At 49.1% G+C, this 18,592-nt stretch overlaps 1 protein-coding gene across 8 annotated transcripts in view; it reads right to left on the reverse strand.

Moving 5' to 3' along the window:
- Nucleotides 1-18,592, reverse strand: part of BOC (BOC cell adhesion associated, oncogene regulated) — a 72,134-nt gene that overhangs the window by 17,938 nt on the left and 35,604 nt on the right. For all 8 annotated transcript variants that reach the window (XM_045540280.1, XM_045540277.1, XM_045540281.1 and 5 more), the window contains 3 exons: nt 17,414-17,590; nt 16,464-16,742; nt 7-153 (listed from right to left, as the gene is read on the reverse strand). In XM_045540280.1, coding sequence (XP_045396236.1) covers nt 7-153; nt 16,464-16,742; nt 17,414-17,498 — 511 coding nt within the window. In that variant the 5' untranslated portion in view covers nt 17,499-17,590. The remainder of the gene's footprint in view (nt 1-6; nt 154-16,463; nt 16,743-17,413; nt 17,591-18,592) is intronic.

The raw sequence follows: 18,592 nt of genomic DNA on the forward strand, positions 1-18,592 counted from the left end.
ACTCACCTCTGGAGGCCTCCAGCCACTCTTGTTTGACGCTGTACCGGACCTGGGCTTTTGGGTGGCTCTCGGGCAGGTGGCAGGCAATGACTGCTGTGTTCCCCTCATCTACTTCGATCACGTGCTGCACATCTAACTTGAAGTCCTGGAGATCTGTGGAGAGAAGAGAAGGTGCTGGTTGGGCCCCGATGCAGGAAAGCAACAACAGTGTGCCATTTTTGGGCAGGCCTGTGCCTCAGTGTCGTCAGCTCCAGTAAGCAGCTGCAGAACCTCACACACTGCGGGTGTCAGGGATACGTCCCTCCTCCAGCCTCCTGCTATCTGTAGGAGTTTGTGAGAATGGAATGCATGGCCCTCATCATTGATGGGTGTTCAACTTGGTGTCTATATAAGCTGGGGGTGGGGGCAGGGGCTGGGGGAGAGTGTAGAGAATGCCATCGGGCGGCGCCTTGGACACAGACCAGCCTCTTCTGTTACACTGAGGCGTTGAGGTGAGCTGGCCCTGCTCATCCGCCCTGGAAGTGGGCCGTGGTCAAGGCACCAATGTCTCAGCACAGCTGTCAGAGGCCCAGCAATGGAGACTGAAGGAAACTGAAAAAATAACGCTGATGTCTTTTCCCCAATTCAGTCAAGAAGAGCCTTCCCAGGTTATTCTCAGACACCCAGAATGACAGGTGACAGACCCGGGATTCTGTCCAATTGCCTGCCACAGTTACAACCAGAAGGCCGATTCCTGTGACCCAGGAGCTACACCTACGCCAGGGAGGATCCTGCCTTGGGGCTGCGGGTGGGGCTCTGTGGATGCCCTAAGGGTTTTCTAAGGCAAAGAGGAAGCTCCCAGGACAACAGGCGGCACCCAGTGTGGCCCGATGGCCGTGGAAGGTGGGTCTCCAGCAGCCTCACAGCCATCTCTCTGACCTGGCTCGGTGGGGTCTAAACGGGGAGAGGGTGGAGGTCCATCGAACAAGAGCAGGATGTTTCTCAAACAATGCAAACGCTCAAACGACAAATCCCTCTTTGTATGAGCCAAATCATGTTGCAGAACAAAACAGGGGTCATTTGTACAACAAAACTGCATTCCAAACTGGAAATTTGGTTTTCAGGACTGCAGCTGAATTAAGAGAAGAAATAACATTAATGGAGAGTAAGACAGATGAAAACATTTTACCCAAACACTCTCTTCATAAAAGTCCCTCGCTCTGGGGCACCCTCTCTGAACGCTGACGACCACGGGGAATTCTGCTTGGCTCCTGAGAACTGACAGCCTCAGGGCTTACTGTGATTTCCCTGCAAGACCTCACCTGCCCGTGTTGTTGTTTCCACTGGAGACCGAGAAAGGGCGAGAATCAGGTTTCTCACAGAACACAAGAGATAATTACCAAAAACAAACTACTGTCACCATAGGAGAGCCCAGCGATCAAGGTACTCAACAAGGTCAGGAGGTTTCCCACTTAATGGAACTTTCCAGAAGCTCTCAGTCAAGCCAGCCCAGGGCAGGAAAGCCCTATTGTTTCTATGAAAGGATCGTTGTTGCTTTGATTACAATATTACACTGTGAACTCTTTAGGGAAGGAACCGAGTCTTGTTCACCTGTGTGTTCTCTGAACCTAACCCAGGCCTGGCCCAAGCAGACATTCAGTAGATGTTGAATGAATGAATGAATATCCTGGAAGCCAAGCCTGACAGGTTAGGTGCAAGATACTCATTCATGTTGCCTGTGAACTGAAATTCATGGTTGAGTTGGTCTACACTGTGAGCTCGAAGGACCTAGCACAACACATGTTCTATGAACATTTTATTATCTAAGTGTGGCCAGTAGAAGCTATTTTGAAAATAGAATGGTTTTTTTGAGAGGTTACTTCCGAGGTCATAGGAAAGAGGTGAATTAGGTCTAATAAACGTGGAGTAAGAAACACACACTATTCACAGAGTGGTGTGGCAAAAACCATGACAGACTGCCTGGTTCACGTCTATTGCTCCATTTTACTTTCCAGGCTGCAAGAGCAATGCCTGTGGGTCAAGGTGAGATTTTTCTTGGATTCCTTCCTTTGAGTGGGTGTAGGGGCTCCTGGGCTTTTAAACACTTATTTCACCATTTTTTAATTTTGTAGATGTGATATCTGACCTTAACTAAATTAAAAATTCCCGATGGGAAACTTATTAATTTTTCACTCCCCACCCTAACCCCAAGCCCTACTGCACAGTACTTAGAATATAGCAAATGCTCTCTAAATCCCTGCTAAATAAATAAAGTTTGGAAGGCGGAGCCCAAGGCCAGCTTCATAGGGTGCGCAACCTGCCCCTGCACTTGGAAGGGGCCAACACTTGGTTTAATGCTCAGTTGTCCACATCTTAAAATGCTTAATTATGTTTGAACAAGGGACCCTCCATCATCATTGTGCAGTGGGCCCCACAAATTATGTAGCCCAGTCCTGGCTGAGCCTCTCAGCCAAGACAGCTAATGAGTTTTCTCAGAGAGGAGGAAGGTTTGGACTATGGGAAAGGGATTGCCTGAGCTCAGCTAAGTATTGGTAACTTTGTTTTTTGAAAGCAATTCACTTAAAAAATGCAAAGGCCTTAATCCTCCTTCAGGCCAGTGCACCCTGTACCTGCCAAGTCAGGAGGCTCCCCATAAAGAGGGCTGTGAGTGATTGTGAGCTTAGGGGCATCTGGAAAATTCCTCAGGCACTGTGAAGCGCTCTCTTCCACGGTCTAATAAATCCGAAACTACTCCACCAAGAGTTTCTTCCCTCCCCTTTTCTTTACCTCATTCCAAGGAAATTTGCCTCAAGCCAAGAATATACTTAAACCTAGTAGATTATTTTGCAAGAAAGATGTGAGCAACTGAAAGGAGTTTGGCACCAGAACGCCATCTCCATGTTAATCGCCCCGGGTGCCTACCCACTGTAAAGTCCAGGGCTTATGCAGGCAAGGAGCATGCACTCCTCCGTGCACCCACCTCACCAACCCAACGCTAGAAAATACCGTGTCCCCCTTAGATCCCTCTTGGCTCCTGCCGCGCCCTCTGACAACTGCTCTGTTGGGGACAGAAGGCTGTGCAGTGGGGGAGCATGAAGCCGGCACCGGTCAGCCATGTGGCCAGACAGCCCCTCTGTTCTGATGCCAACATGTGCACAACAGCCCGTGCAGGCAGGACCGAGGGCACCCCAGCTGGACGTCCAGCTCCCCACCAGGGCCGACTGGCAGGCGAGCCTTCCTGGCTTCAAAACAAATAAGCAGCAGTTTGGTCCTTGGCCCTGTCCCCTCCCTGTGCCTCCTAAACTTAAGCCTTAGCTGTTGCTTCACCAGACAAACACTCCCAATTTTGCCGCTCCAGTAAAACTTCAGTTTCACTAAGGATCAAAGGCAGAGTAATGAAGTGATGAATGATCTGAAGACCAGAGGACCCCCTTCTCCTAGTGTTTTGGGGCAGGAAGGGGGCCAGGGAGGGGTGGGGGCTTCGTGATCAATACCAGCCTAATCGGCCATCAGACGGGCAGATGAAGAGAGGAGCTCTCGCTGGCGCATGTGAAGGAAACCAGCCTGTTCCCAGGCCCCTTTGTCCCATGCTGGCCAGGTTCCTGGTAAGGCCCTGGGCTGCTCGGTCTGCCTCACTGGGTGGAAGAAGGGGTGGCCCTTCCATTACAAATGGGGTTAGCAGGCCTGCCCTGCAGAAAGGTGGATCAGGTTTCATGGGGAAATGGTTTGACAGGACACCTGCCCTTGCCTGTCGGCTAGTGTGTTTGAGAAATCCATTAGGGGAATGTTTGTGCAGCTTTAATCCTCTTACCTTCCCTCACACCCCTTTTTTGCATCCTCTCTGTGCATTCTTCCAGCTACTTCATTAACTTGTCCACATTAACCAAATGCCAGTAAGCCCACTCTGTTGTTTCTCAGCTCTCGACAGGTCACAAGTCCTGCTCCTTGGGGCCATCCTTGGGTTTACTGACCTTCTTGACTTGTCACAGAACTTTGTGCTTTCTGAGAAAGCCCATCTTTTAGGCTCCACACAGAACCCTGCCCGGTTTCTCCCTTCTCGGAGCTCAGTTTCCAAAGGGAATATCTATATTCTGACACATGACTTCTGCAGGACGCCTAGATGCGCAGGTTACAGGGATTCATTCAAACAAATCATGTGATGTACTCTGTGCTTCCTCTTCCTGTTCAAAGGGCACAGCAGGCATACACTCTTTTGGCCATGGGAAAAATAGAAAGCAAATAGAAAGCAAAGAAAAGGCTTTCAGAGGCACACGGGTGTGGCTGCCATCACCAGGATCACACGTGAAACCACAAATTGACGAATTTTATCTTGAGTCCCTCTTGAACTTCTCATTACCTCCTACCTAGTTTTCATCCTCCCTTTATTAATAAAAGGCTCAATAGAACTATAAATTAAATTACAATATTTGGAGTATGTTCATGCATTCTCATAACAAACTGTCAAATCGTAATTGTAGTCTTATCCCCCAATTTTCGTCTACTTTATGTATCCAGTTACAGGGAGTGCTGGGTCTTAGCTAAATGCCCCCAGTGTAATTCATAAACCTAACAGTCACTTTCAGGGGGTTTCCTCATTTGATCCTTTTCCAAGTCCTCTCTTAGGCTGCAAATCAAAGTTCAATTCTGTTTAAGTAAGAAGTCAAGTAAGACGTTGTCTTTGGCTAGATGCTGCGTGGAGTTACCAAAATCATAGCCATGAGCTCGGCTGAACACCTACACAAATCATAGCCTTCTATGCAGGTGTGTCTCACGTACAGTCCCACCTTCCTGCCTATTCCCAGGGATCACGAGACAAGCCTGTGCTCCTCTGCGGAGGTTTGGACGGGATCTGCCAGATTATGGGGCACCTCATGGGGCTCTGGGCAATGCTGCTGGGTTGGCGTAGCAGCCTCAGGGCCATCAGCAAGTTTCTGGGCTGCCTGATGGTTCTACTCCCCAACTCTCATGGCCTTTAAGCCTCCACTTGTCCCCGTGGCAACCTGCTGCACCTGTGGCTAATGCTACAATGCACAGAGAGATTCTGCCCTAACGGAGCACTAGCCAGTGGCATGCTCAGTCCCCTTCTGAGAGATGGCCAAGGTGCAGGGTAAGTACAGCTACTAAGAGCCTTCTCTGGCCAAGCCTCTGGCTCAGGGCTACATAGACTTATTTGTGGAGTCTTAGAAGATAAAGCGTCCTTGGCACTGCCCCACTGTGTGGCCTCTGGCAATGTGGGGGCTCTCCTGTGCCCCAAACTGCTTCACTGATGAGCCACGAATCACACTATTCTTGACCCCCAAGTCTCCCAAGGAACCATGACTTGGCATGACCCCAGGGTTACTCCTCCAAAATAAAATGCTCTGCAAGTGAAAAACCACAGCAGTCATCTGCTGAGGATGTGGAGCGACTGCAGACACAGAGTGGAGGCCGGAGCCTGATGGTGCTCTTGTGAGGTCAGAGAGCCTGGCGCCTGCTGAGTGGCTGGGGTTTACTGTGCCTGGGCAGCATCTCAGAAGCTATGCATTGGGGGCAGTGACTAAGCCTTTTAGCCGTCTGTAGCCCTGGCACATGACCACGGTAGCCCACAAAGCTGGGCAAAAGCAGCATGTGCTGTAGTCGGCATTCGGTACAATACCATCCCTCCAGGCATCATTCATTTAGCCAGCCAGGTGCTGCAGAATGTCTGTCATGCCAAGCATGGCAGAAAATACAAAGAAGAAAAGACATAGCTCCTAGCCACAGGCAGCTTTTAATCTAACAGACAAGGCAGGGCACAATAATTCACAAGTGTGATGTCCTCCAGCACACTCATCACCTCCACCAGCACTGCAGCCTAAGCCAGCCACTGCCACGTACAGAAAAACTTAGCAAGGGGGTCAGCAGAGTGAGTACTGCTCCTCCCTTTGCAGGCCGGGAGAGTGGATAAACATGTTTGGTCTTTTCGGGATTTTTTCCTGCCCATCCAATTGCACAAATAATTTTGGCTCCCGAGCTCTCCCCTGACAGCCACAGAAACATGACATAAAATTTCTCAAACATACTTTCTGATGAAAGCAAGGCATGCTCTCTTTTATTTAAATAAAAGAGTTTCCATGGGGAGGGATGAAAAAAAAACTTTTGCAGATGTGAAACACATTAATTGCTAAATCTTGTCTCTTTCTTTTCCTTCCAGTTGAGGTGGGGTTTGCATCCAGATTTGAGCAGTGGGAGAAAGCTGAGAATGGAGGAGAGAAGAAAGAGACTCGGGGAGGGGGGCAGAAAATCAAAGTGAAGACAGGAGGGAGAAGGCTGAGGGTGGGCAGCGGGGGAGAGCGGCATAAAGGGAGGAGTGGGAGAGGAAGAAGGAGAGGGAAGAAAAAGAACCCATTTTGCAATGTCATTAAATGATTTGCAATGAATTGGCCTAAGGCTTCAGGAATTTCTTGGCTTGAACCAATTAAAAATATTAAAAAAAAAAGACATAAGAGAATAAGAAATGTGATTAATCCTCAAAGACAAATCAAAGATGGGAGCCACGTCTGCACGGGGTCTGGCAGCCAGATGAACACAGAAGATGTCTGTAGACCATCTCGTGCATCTGACTTCAGTGCTGCTGTGAGGTAGGGCTGTTAGCAGGACCGGGGAGTTTCTTTTGGACCAGATGAAGGAATGAAATGGTTTGAAAAAAGTACACTGAAGAAAGAGAGAAGGAAAAAAAGATTTACTTGCCAGCAACCCACATCACACATATTTCTCTGATCAACCAAATATAAACTACAAACTTAGCAATGGGAAAATTAATGTGAATCCCGGTGGTCTGGACTCATCAGAGCCAGAGCTGGATGCTGGCACAGGCTTCGGCAGGGCTGGCGGCCGGCACAGGAAGAGAGAGGAGAGAAAATGGAAGCCCAGGAGCTCAGAGGGAGAACGGAGATGAGTGCTTTGAACTCCAGCTGGGAGGGGGACGGGGCACTGTCTTAAGGCCAGTGGGGTCCACAGTGGTCCCTGCTTTTTCTCCATACACCTGGGAACTGCACACTCCCATCAGCAGCGGGGCTACGATCCCACCCACCCACCATCGCCGACACGGCCCCGTGCGGGGTCTGTCAGGACAGGGGCCACCTTCACTGGCATCTCCCTTGGAGGTTCCTCCTAACATCTCCATTTCTCTTAAGTACTGTTTTATGCTCTGACATCCATCAATTTTTGTAAACCCTTCTTGAATCTATTTGTATCTTCAACCTGTTCGTATCCTGAGTTTCTGCTTTGTCCTTTCTTACGGACTTCCTGAAAACTTTGAATAGATCAGATTTTGGTGAAGACATCTTGAAATCTTCATTTACCTTCTGCATGCCCTTTTTGTTCTTCTAGACTCCAAACACTTTTTATTGGGGAGTCTTCCTCTTTCAGGAAAGACATTCATGGAAGGCCTGCTGTGTGCCAGGCCCTGTGTAAAGGACACAGAGGTGCATAATAACAGTTCCTACCCTCCAGGTGAAGAGGCCCTGGCAGGAGAGGGTTACAGAGGTGACCCTGGCATGCTAAGGAAGCTGGGAAGAGGGGACCCTACTCTAGACTTGGGAAGTGGAGGGGGTCAAGGAGAGATTTCTGGAGAAGATACTCGAGTCTTGAAAAGTGACAAGAAATTAGTAGCCCAAGGAGGGTGGGACCCCAGCCCAAGGAAGGGGATGGAAGCCACTCCCAAAGCGAGGGGAAACGCGAGACGGAAAGTGGGCCTGAGATAGGCTGTGAGTGTCCTGCTGTTAAGCACAATTCTCCCTATAGACAAAAAAAAGCTGTTTCTACCTCAGCAAGTTTTTTTCTTCTGCTTACATTTTTCTCACTATTAAGTGATTTGTCCTTTAATTTAGACGTAAACACTTTGTCCATTTGCAAGACAGACGCACTGTCCTCTGGGTCTCAGGATTATTACCAGATTCCAAAAATGGTTGAAAGTCTGAAAACAAGGTCAAAGTAGAAATTGCTAAGCTTTTCCACACACAAAAAACAGGCAGCCAAGGGACATGTTTGCCCTCTTGGTTTTCTCTTTTTTATTTTAAAGAAACCATCTTGCAACATGTTCCTTACAGGAGTCCAGCGATTTCAAGCAAGCTAATCAATCCTTCCCTCATCTTCTGGTGCATGAGGCTCCTCAAAGTCTGTTCTGGCTCACGGAATCCAACACACTATGTGGCACTCCCCTTTCCTCTTAGCTCAGAAAAGTGGACCTAGGATTTTATTTAAGCATGTGGCTGTGAGTGCAGAGAATGAATTGAGGAGAGGGGGGCATGTTTAGAGTCCTTAAGTGTTTCCTGGTTGGAAGATGCACTGTGGACTTAGGTTAGTTTGGTAAGTAGTCACCCCTGCTAAATACAGCTTTGGAACCCTGGCTGACAGGGGCCCAGGTGCGCTGAGCAGAGCTTACACCACAGGGTGTCTGGGTGCTTGCACCAGGGCTAATAGGATTAGTGCTGCCGATGCCATTTGAAGATTTCACCACACCAGGGGAAATTCTTGTGAGGTGTGAATTTCTGCCTGCACCCCATAGAAAACAGAAAGGGTTAATACAACTTTTGCCTCAAGCTATAAGGTATTCCTTATTCATTTCCTATTAAGATATTCAAGTGGCTTCAGCATCTTTTGGGTCTAAGCTGTCTTTCAATAATGTTCTTGCCCAACTGGCAAAGTAAAACACACATAACGTATGCATAAAACAACTGGATTTCAAGCTCAAGCTACTTCTCTTTTTCTAACTACATCCCTCCATGTGGAGCTGTCTGCGTCTGCCTGTCTCTCCCAGCAAAGACAGACTCACACTCAGCCCCAGGTTGTAGCTTCGGACCTCCTTCCCCTCCTGGGGCAGCTCAGGAAGCCACCTGTGTTTGCTTCCCACCCCCCCACCTCCAACTCTTCTTGCTGCCACTCCATCCTAAACCAAAAGGCTTGCACAGGCTTCCCCGATCCCCAAGCCAACACACAAATGTTTTTCCCATTTGGAGCGAATGGTTCCTTCTTGTTTTGTCAGGGAGTCCCTGGCTGGGGGAACCAGACTCAGGGGGAAGGAGGTGGTGCTGGAGAAAACACTCAAAGGTTTCCTTTCTTAGAAAATGTACACACTCAGAGGGAAAAGAGATGAGAAACAGTGAGAAATGGGGGGATCCAGGAATAGGATGGAGTGGCAAGAAAAAGACGATCAGCTGGTGGCTAGATTAAGAATTCAGTGGAACTCACCACGGAAATATCTCACTATGGAAATGCAACTCACAGTGGAAGCATCTGCACCACCCCAGGGGCTGCACTGGGCCTAGGTACGAGGATGCAATGCTGACAGCTTAATTCAGTTGTTAGAGGTCTGAGAAAGGTATGTGAGGACTCAAAAAATTAAAGATAAAGGTCACCTCATACATATTCTTCAAGGTGCAACTCCTGAGTCTTCCTGAATCCCCTGAAATTGAAATGCATCATTGCCGGCCCTGGAGCTCCCAGTAAAATCTGCCTGCATCTATCAGGCAACTCTCGGGGCTGACTTGCTTTACGGCTAATGTGTGCAAAGTCCACTTTCTGCATTAGACTGAGGGGTCCTCAGCGGCCAGGAGCAGGTCTTACTGTGCTGTTAGAAATGCTAAACACTTCCCAATTCTCAGGACACCAACCTCCAAAACATCCAAATATAGAAGTCAGCACTGAAGAACAGAGGCTCTGCTACTTTTCAAGTGGGACGATGAACATTGTCTTGTCTTATACAGTGGAAGTCTTTAGGAATAGAACACATTGTTAAATAGTAAGATACTGAAGATGAAACTAAATGAAAGAAGCTAGGTTTATATAAGAAAACATATTCTGGGAAGAATACTCTAGTGATAGAAATGAAAGATAAACCTTAAAAAAAAAAAAGAAATGAAAGATAAATTCTTTTTATTGATTGATTGAGTTCTTCCTTGCTTGTTTTTTCTCTTTTCATCCTCTTCAGCCCTCCATTCTACACAGGATTTGAGGTAGCTCATAAAAATATATACTACAAAACATAAGCTTTTAAAGTAAAAAATCAAGATACAGATTATATATGTATATATACATATATGTAAATTAAAATTTTAAAAATCAAAACTGGGGAAAATTAGAATTAACAAAGATCTTCAAGAAATTGTCAAAATTAAGCTATAATTTTGGCTGAGATGCCTGTGACCAAAGCAATTCTTAACACTATGCCCGTGCCAAGGCGAGGGGGCTTCGTGAAACTGTGAAACTGTGAAACGGTGAAAGCATCTCCGAGAGGGGCGGGGGCGACAGTCTCTGCGTCTGTATCTTCCAGTGGTGCAGCTCCACCCACAGCTGAGATCTAAAACATCCAGGGACCTGAATGGAGCTCATGGCTCCATTAAAGGTTAAGGAATAACCACTGCACTGGCAATGTGCAAACATCTCAGTCTAAAGGAGCCATTAATGATTTCAGGAGCTAGACTTAAGGAGAAATCTAATTCTTCACATTGTCTTTAAAGAGACATGTTCCTAAACCACCCCAGGCAGATGATGCACTTGAGGTGGACCATGGCGGATTGTGGTGGTTACTTTTACATGCTAACTTCGCTAGACAATGGTGAGCAGTTGTTTGATCAAACACTAGTCTAGATGTTGCTGGCAGGGCATGTTTTATATATGATTAATATTTATAATCAGTAGACTTTTGAGTAAAACAGATTATCCACCATAATGGGGGTGGGCCTCGTTCAACCAGTTGAAGGCATTAAGAGCAAAGACAGGTTTCCCAGAGAAGGACAACGCAGAAAATCTGTCTAGGTTTCCTGCCTTTGGACTTAAGACTGCAACATCAACTCGTACCTGAATCTTCAGCCTATGTGAGGCAACTCCTTAAATCTCTCTCTGTATAACATATAATTATATATATATCATCAATACATAATTAAATACATTATACATATTATTGGTTCTGCTTCTCTGGAGAGCCCTGACTAACACAGGGATAAAGAAAACTAGAAATGTTTTAAGAAAGACGTGTCTACCGAGGTCCTTAATGGTCTATTCTAGTTCAAGGGCAGAATCTAGATGACCTTAATGAAGTGCCTGACGGGAATGAGAGGTGAGGGGAACTGAGCAAACAGAGACGTGGCTTCTGTGTGTAGAGTTTGCCGTGCTGAGGGCCAGGCTCAGCCCATCCTGCCAGTGCAGGCCAGTGCTGTCTGCATGGAGGAGTGGGCAGCCGTGAGCCCAGAGAAGCACAGACGGGCAGCTCTGTGGGCTATGCTGACAACGCACAGTGACACCATGGCTGCTCTTGAAGGCGGCTGGAGTTGGGACTCTGGGCTGGAGAATACACGTATATAGGGAGCTAAGAAACTTACAGGAAATGGGTTCATCCCCTCTTTATAGCAAGCCTGTCCTCTCTTGGCTCTGGGTACGATTGGAAGCTCTGCCACCCCCTGGACTTTCTTCCTAAGGGTTGTTCCCGGAATGGCGTTGGCAGCACAGGGCTGGACATAGGCTCCAGGGCTTCCTGCGAGGAGATGCCCCACTAATGTTTGCTGACCAAATGGGTGAAGGAATAAAGCCTGGAATTTCCAAAATGCTTCCAAGATTGTACAATCACATATTCTCTCGCTTGATCCTCAAAAAAATCCCATGAGACTGGTGATATAATTATTATTGTGCTCATTTCACAGATGTGGCAATCTAGAGATTAAGTGACTTGCCCAAAGTCCTGTAACTCTTAAGTGGCAGAGCTAAGACTTAAACCCAGGATTAAAAAAATTTTTTTTTAGTTTTTTGTTTTTTTCATTAGGCCAGTTTGGCTCTTTGTTTTATTCATGGGTTAAATTGATTATAGTAACAAAGGGCCCCTGGTCACCTTCGGACCTTTCCTCAAAGTCACAGAGTCATGGGGATGGCTGCCCAAGGGGACCTCTTCCTCTCCTGGCAGCCGCCACTCCTGCTCATCTCTGATGCCAGAGAGAGGACCACTCAGGAGGATACGCCTGGTCTTAGTGCTCAGAGGCCGTAAGGATTGCGGAGGATCTGTCCAAAATTATACCAGCAGCAACTTAACGCTTCACATTAGCTTGAAGACTAAAATCCCCCGGTATAGAAATCTAGGCAACCGCCCAGTTACCACCTATTTTATTTCCAACTACGACTGAGACCTAGGGATGACAGAATTGGGGAAATTAAAGAATAGGAAAAAAGGTAAAAATAAAAGATTACGTGGGAGTGTATTTGAACGGAAGATGACTGGAGGGAAGGGATGGAGAACAGCCTCTGTGCTGCACGCCGGCTCTGAAGAAGCCGTTGTGACTACTCGCTACGCTGTGCTGAGAACAGTTCTGAGGCAGAATCGGGGTCCAGTGAGGAGGAGGATGGTATCCACTGGCAGTGTCTGCTGTTGGTTCAGGAGCAGAGTGTGGGCATTTGAGCCATGTAGGGTGGTTGGCCGCCTGGTGTAAAGCTTGCAAAAAGAAAGGGAAAGGAGAGTGCAAGGAAGGAGATCAAAGTCAAAAGCATTTGAAAAAGCAAGAATCAGGCAAGGTGATCTGAAGTGAGGCACTAGCAGAAAGAGAGACTTATCAAAAATAAAGTTTAGGTTAAAAAGGAAGGAAAACATTCCCCACAAGGAGAGTGAGATGGGCACCTCCACAGAGCGTGAGGGCGGGGACTGTGCACACGGCCAGGACAACCCGGATGGGGGTGGCGGGAGGGGGAATGTACAGACGAGACTTGTCGGGTGGCTCTTGACCTCCAGCTCCCCTTTACCTGGAAACCAGGAGCTGATGGCACCAGGCGGGGCAAAGTCCCAGGGGACCCCCCCAGCCCCCAACGCTGGAGTAAAAGAGGCTAGACCAGGAAAGTTCTTCTGCTAAAGGCCTCCTTCCACCTGAGTCCTTGAGTCAGGCCCTAGGCCCCACAGCCTAAAGCTCGGAGTGATCTCTAGGAGTTAGAAACAGGCGACGGCATCTTGCCAGCGAGGCCAAATAGCAACGGCTTTGTGTGGGGATGAACACAGGAAAGCATGGAGAAGAGGCCAGAGAAAAAGGAAGCCTTAAATGCCGAGCGTGTGGGGTGTGCAGGGTGTGCGTGCATGCGCGCTGGCAGGCCGTGCCCAGCCTTCCCTCTGAATGCAGACCCTGCCTGGGTAATCCCATCTACCGCTCGGCCTCCCTCCTACATCAGCCAACCAGCAAAACACAGTCCCCATTCTGCTCAGGAATGTGCTTTCAGAAACTTAATCTAACGGCTGCGTCCGGGCCAAATCCCCCAGTGGCATGAACCCAAAGACAGCACCCGGTTCTCTTGCCTCCCACTCCCCCGCTGCCTTCCCGCCACCCGGTCTTTGCCTCCTCCAAGCTTGGGAGGCTGCAGTTCCACTCCGGCAACTCCCCCTTCTCCGTGGCGCGCCCCGGTGCCCGCTCTCTCCATTTCCAGCGCTCTCCTTCCTTCTCGTCAGGCCCAAACATTTCACTTCTGATTCATGTCTAAGTGACAAGCCAGCAGCTCTTGGCTTTCAAACAAGTCTAGCTCGGCTTCTGCACAAGCCCCTTCTTCTCTCACTGTGCCCTGTTGGGTTGCAACCAAACACTTCCCTTTGTCCTCTCTGCCAACTGCAGATCCCTTCAAGCACCACAGAAAGAAGCAGCCAGGAATATTTTAAAAATAAAGGCTATAAATTGTTTCTCCTCACACAGATACACCTTGAAGCAGAATGAGGGCTCCAAGATAAATCTTCCGCTCTCCAACTCTCCCTTCTCCAAACAATAAAAGGTTCAGCCTGGCTCCTAATTAGGCCAAATGAGCGGTTATGGAATTTCTTGAGTCTCCACAGACGCGTGTGCCCATTTGCAGATGAAATCTGCCCCCTGGGTGAGCAGCAGTACCCTCTAAGGGCATGAATGTTGCTAAAAGGCATACCTCATTTTTAATAGTGAAAAAATGGAAGCGCCCTAATTGCCCAACAATAGGAAAAGGGTTCAGTACCTGATGGTGAAAGGTGATGTTCTAGGGCCATTAGTAATTGGGATCATAATCATTGGTGGGGACTGGGAGGAAGGATTAACGAGGAAGGGGCATGAGGCAACGTGCTGGAGGGATGTGTACACAGGTGCACACATATGAAAAAGAACACATCAGTTGTTCAGTTAGTATTGGTGCACTTTGTGTACTTTATATATTTCATACTCAATAAAAAGTAAAGTACGCTCATATGACCAATGGAAAATGCTTGTCATACAATGTCAAGGGGGAAAAATAAGAATAGAAACTGTATGTTCAGTTTCTATAATGACATCATTACAACAACATAAAACTATGGGTATGGATAAAGACTGGAAGGGATTACTCCAAAAGATAATGGTGGTTGTAGAAAGATGGTGGGCTCAGGGGGTACATTTTCTATATGTTCTAAACTTTCTATAATGCAATTATAATTATAATTTTAAAATATTAAAGTGGAGGCAGGAAGTGCAGCTCTGACCTCAGCCCTTCTTGATGTGACGAGATGACTGTTCCCACCCTCCACCCTCCTCACCCAACCTCCCAGCGACCTCCCTACACACGGGCACAGCTGCAGGGGAGCGCCCAGTTGGCTGCCCAGGACCCAGCTCCCTTGCTGCCCAGCACCCAGGCTCCATGGGGGCTCCTTCTGCCACAGAGGAGGGTGGCTCCCTGTGTGTGGCTCCAAGATGCAGCCCAGAGTCAGCCTGGCCCCTCTGGGAGGCAGCTGAGGACACACTGCGCCTTCCCCCTGCGGAAATGGCAGGGCTGCTTGACTGTTTCCCAAGAAAGCAGGAATACAGCCGGCAGCCTCCACTCCACTCTCCGATGAAGTGAAGCTTCTCCAGAGATCTGGGGACCCGAGGGCAGGGAGGGGCTTTTCTCCCTTGCTTTTCTACTTCCCCATGTCTCCTTCCGCTCCTCCCAGGACTCACGCCTCACTCATCCCAGGCCCCCAGCTGGCTTGGATAGAGGGGCATTTCAGAAGTTTGCTGCCTTAGGTATATGATCCGTGGTACAGGAACACCAACCTCCTGTAACCACGTCAGCCCTGAGAGTGATGACGATGGTGACGTGGAAGCCCAAAGCAGGGCCTTCAGGGATAAGGGGCACTGCTAAGTCATGACGGAACAGGCCCTGGAAATCTTCTCAAAGTTTAAAGGCAAATTCCATGAAAGTCTCAACAAGTTTCCTTATTTTTGTACACTTCAGGCTCTAGAAAAGGGGCCAAGTTGGAGGCAGTTCTTTAAATTTTCTGGCTACAGGCTCAGTATATAAGAATGGGCATTGGGGCTGCCTTCAGTCAAGTCTCAGGTTCCCGTATGTATCATGGGTGGAAAATCAGAGGTTGTACATATCGTGCCTGGGACACAGAACACACAAGTGGCTGTCACACACAGAGGTGGCGTGTCTGTTGCCCATGTGCATCTGGCCGAAGAATACAATGGGGCTTAGTCGGGGAGACCAGGGTGGCGACTAGGAACACCTGTCCTGGACAAGGCTCCTCTTCTAGCAGTGACTGTGTCGTGTCATGTGGCCCCTGCTTTGCTCTGTTGGGTCCTTACGAGATCCACTACTTAGGTAATTTTGTAAAAACTGTGCTTCACTTTTACAAGCATAAAAGAAATAAGAGCAGTCACGGGGACAATCTGGCAGGAAGTGTATGAAAATGGAATTCACCAGAATTATTAAGTTGGGAGGGACCCTAGAAGCCATTTGGCTCTTGGTTTCCATACGTTGGCCTGAGCACCTACGTTATTTGTAATGTAATCATCAGAGAAAGTAGAGATCAGGGATAACACTGATTCCATATCACAAGTAGAATGTCTACAGATGTGATGACTTTAATAAACTATCTGAGGGCAGTAACATAAATAAAAGAATGGCAAAACTGAAAAAGAAAGGAAATGGTAGTATAAAGTCTTGGCATTCTCTTTGACCGAACTGTCACCTGATCTCTTCCTTACTTCTTTTCTCTTTGTCCCTTTGTCTCACAATTTCCTTTTCATCACATTCTAGTATTTGTATTCCAGGTATCTGGAGTACGCTTGCTCCTCACGGAGACAGGAAGCCAAATCTGGGATGGGCAGGCTGTGTTCAGACTGTAAACTGCCCCGGCTGAAGCTCTGACTGTAACCACCTAAGAGAATGGAGCAAGGAGCCTGGGGAGGCGACTGGGCAGCGGGCACACCGCACCTGAAGCCACAGGGTGACTGAGAAGAAGGGCACGGCAGGCCCAGCACTGGGGCCACGTCGAGAGCACTGACCGGTTTCCCTCTCTGCAGACAACTCCAGACACAGCCCCTGCTAGAGAGAGGCTTCCCAGGGCCACAGGTGCCCCCCCAACTGGGGACCACTGCGCAGCTACTGTTCTCTGATATGAAATTTCAGCAGTTAAGGCCCCTTTTATGGCGAGACTAATGATGGCGGTGTGAACCGTGGGTTGGGAGGGGGTCGGGAGAGGAGAGGAAGGGCTGCCCGGGGGCAGAGACGCGAAGGTGCACACTCACTGGCTAGCGTCACAGGGGCGGGCACGCTGGCCACGGCCCCCGCGGGCATCCGGGCCACACACTGGTAGCGTCCCACGGTGTGGTTGCTGAGGGCAGTGATGACGAGGGTTCCGTGGGTGATGAGGACGCCCAGAGCATCATCCGAGCCATTCAGTTCCCTCCCGTTCAGGCGCCAGGTTACGTTCATCCACGGAGGCTCCACCACACAGCCCAGGATCACGGTTCCTCCGAGCTTCTGGACAGTGGACGCGGGCTGCACGGTGACCTGAGGGACCTCGTCTGGAGGAAGAACGGGGATGCAGCAATGAAATGCCACCCCCATAAACCAACATCGCCCTTTCAGGAGCATCGCGGTCTTTCAGAGTTGGGCACCAGAGAAGCTGGTCTTTCTCTGAGTAACTACCGCCTCGCCCATGTCCCCGCCTGTCCCTGTCCGCAGACACACGTGGAGCAGCAGTGTGTTGTAAAGAGCAGAGATCAGGCGTCGGAGTTGGGCACACCTGGGTCTGATCCCACTGCCTCTGCGGCTGAGCCATGTGACTCCAGCCTTGTAAAGCCTCAGTTTCCTCATCTGAAAAAGAGGTTAATAATGTAATACTTGTCTCAGCGTTTTTGCGAGGCTTACAAACAAAGCATGTAAGTCGCCTGCCATGACCTCATACAGTAAGTGCACAATAAAAGGCAGCTATTGTTATTACTTTTTCTCCTCCTCCAGAATATCTTTGAAATGAGTAAAACAGAAAAATATAACCGATATAATGTTGTTGTGATCACTTCTCATCTGGTATTCTTATGTCCCTGAAGGCCAGTGGGAACGAAGTATTCCCTGCATCCAGGAAGAGGAAGGCCTTTTTACAGAGCTATGCCGGAGTGCTCAACGCTTCCACTGACGTCAGGGGCAAAGTGTTCTTCCCCGAGGGGCAGCTGAGAAAGGGAAGGAAGGAACTCACTCAAGCCAGCAACGCAGCCTGCGGTGGCTAAGAGGAGGCAAGCCAGGGTGACCCCGGGTGTCCCTCCTCTCTGCGTCCTCATCATCCCACGCAGCACGGTGTGTCACAGAGGGTCCAAAGCCAACGTCCCATAAGCCGCTGGGGTCACTCAGAGAGATACTGCAGTCCCCTGTGACTCTGTTGTGAGAGAGAAAAGGAGAGAAGTGACCATGGTGAGGATGTCTGGGATGTCCCTGTCATAGCCACAGGGCCCAGCTTTGTCCCTCACTCCCCGCCGGCAACATTCAAAGTGGAGACCTGGTCGTGCTGCTGGAAGACCAAAGAACACTGGCATGCTGTTTCTCATCTAAAAGAAGCTTCTCCTAAGTTGCCCCCCGGAGCTCCTTGCCTTGAGCTAGAAGGCGATTCTGCGAGGGTAAGAATGCAGAGCCCTGCCCAGGGGACCGACAGCACCAAGGACAGGGGAGCACAGGACATAGAGAGGCTGAGACCTACAGCCACGTCCAGGGCACAGGGCAGTGTTATTCTTCCCATTACAGGAGGCCAGATGTCCCCAGCCACGTGGCATGCCATGCGGCCAGTGCAGATGACCGCGGGACTTGCTGCTGTGCGTGTAACCCACACAGAATGCTCCTTGCGGAGGATGCTACTCATCAGTGAATCCTGACGTCTCAGTGACTCATGAAAGCTCTCCTGCTTTGATTTTCCTTGGCCCTGCTCTACACCTGTATCCCTGCGAACTCCCTTTTATTCCTGGAATCAACCTACTCTCCTCAGCCTGTCTGCAACCCCAACCGCCCCAACCACACACACAGCCAGAAGTCCCACATCCGCCAAGGCCCCCCACTTTCTCGGGGCACACAGCCTTGTTTCAGCTTCGCTTGCTGCCTTCCACTTCTCTCTGCCCCTGGTGCTGGAATTCTAGACTTTTCCTTCTCTACAAAACCTGTGCTCTTGACAACTGCCAAGTTGCATCTCCACCCAGAACAACATTCCTCTGGGGCTTCAGACCATGCTGTCCTTCCAGCTGCCGGATGACACATCTCAGCTATCACCCATTCTCTTACCCTGAGCCTAGAACAAAAGCTTCTCCCCTTCCACAGCATTATTCCTTTTGCCTCCCTTAAGCTGTGGTCCTTAAAAGATTCATCAAAATCACATAGGCAAGCGTGTATTCTA

This window comes from Lemur catta, chromosome 1, assembly GCF_020740605.2.
Source record: "Lemur catta isolate mLemCat1 chromosome 1, mLemCat1.pri, whole genome shotgun sequence".
In the NCBI taxonomy this organism is placed as follows: Eukaryota; Metazoa; Chordata; class Mammalia; order Primates; family Lemuridae; genus Lemur; species Lemur catta.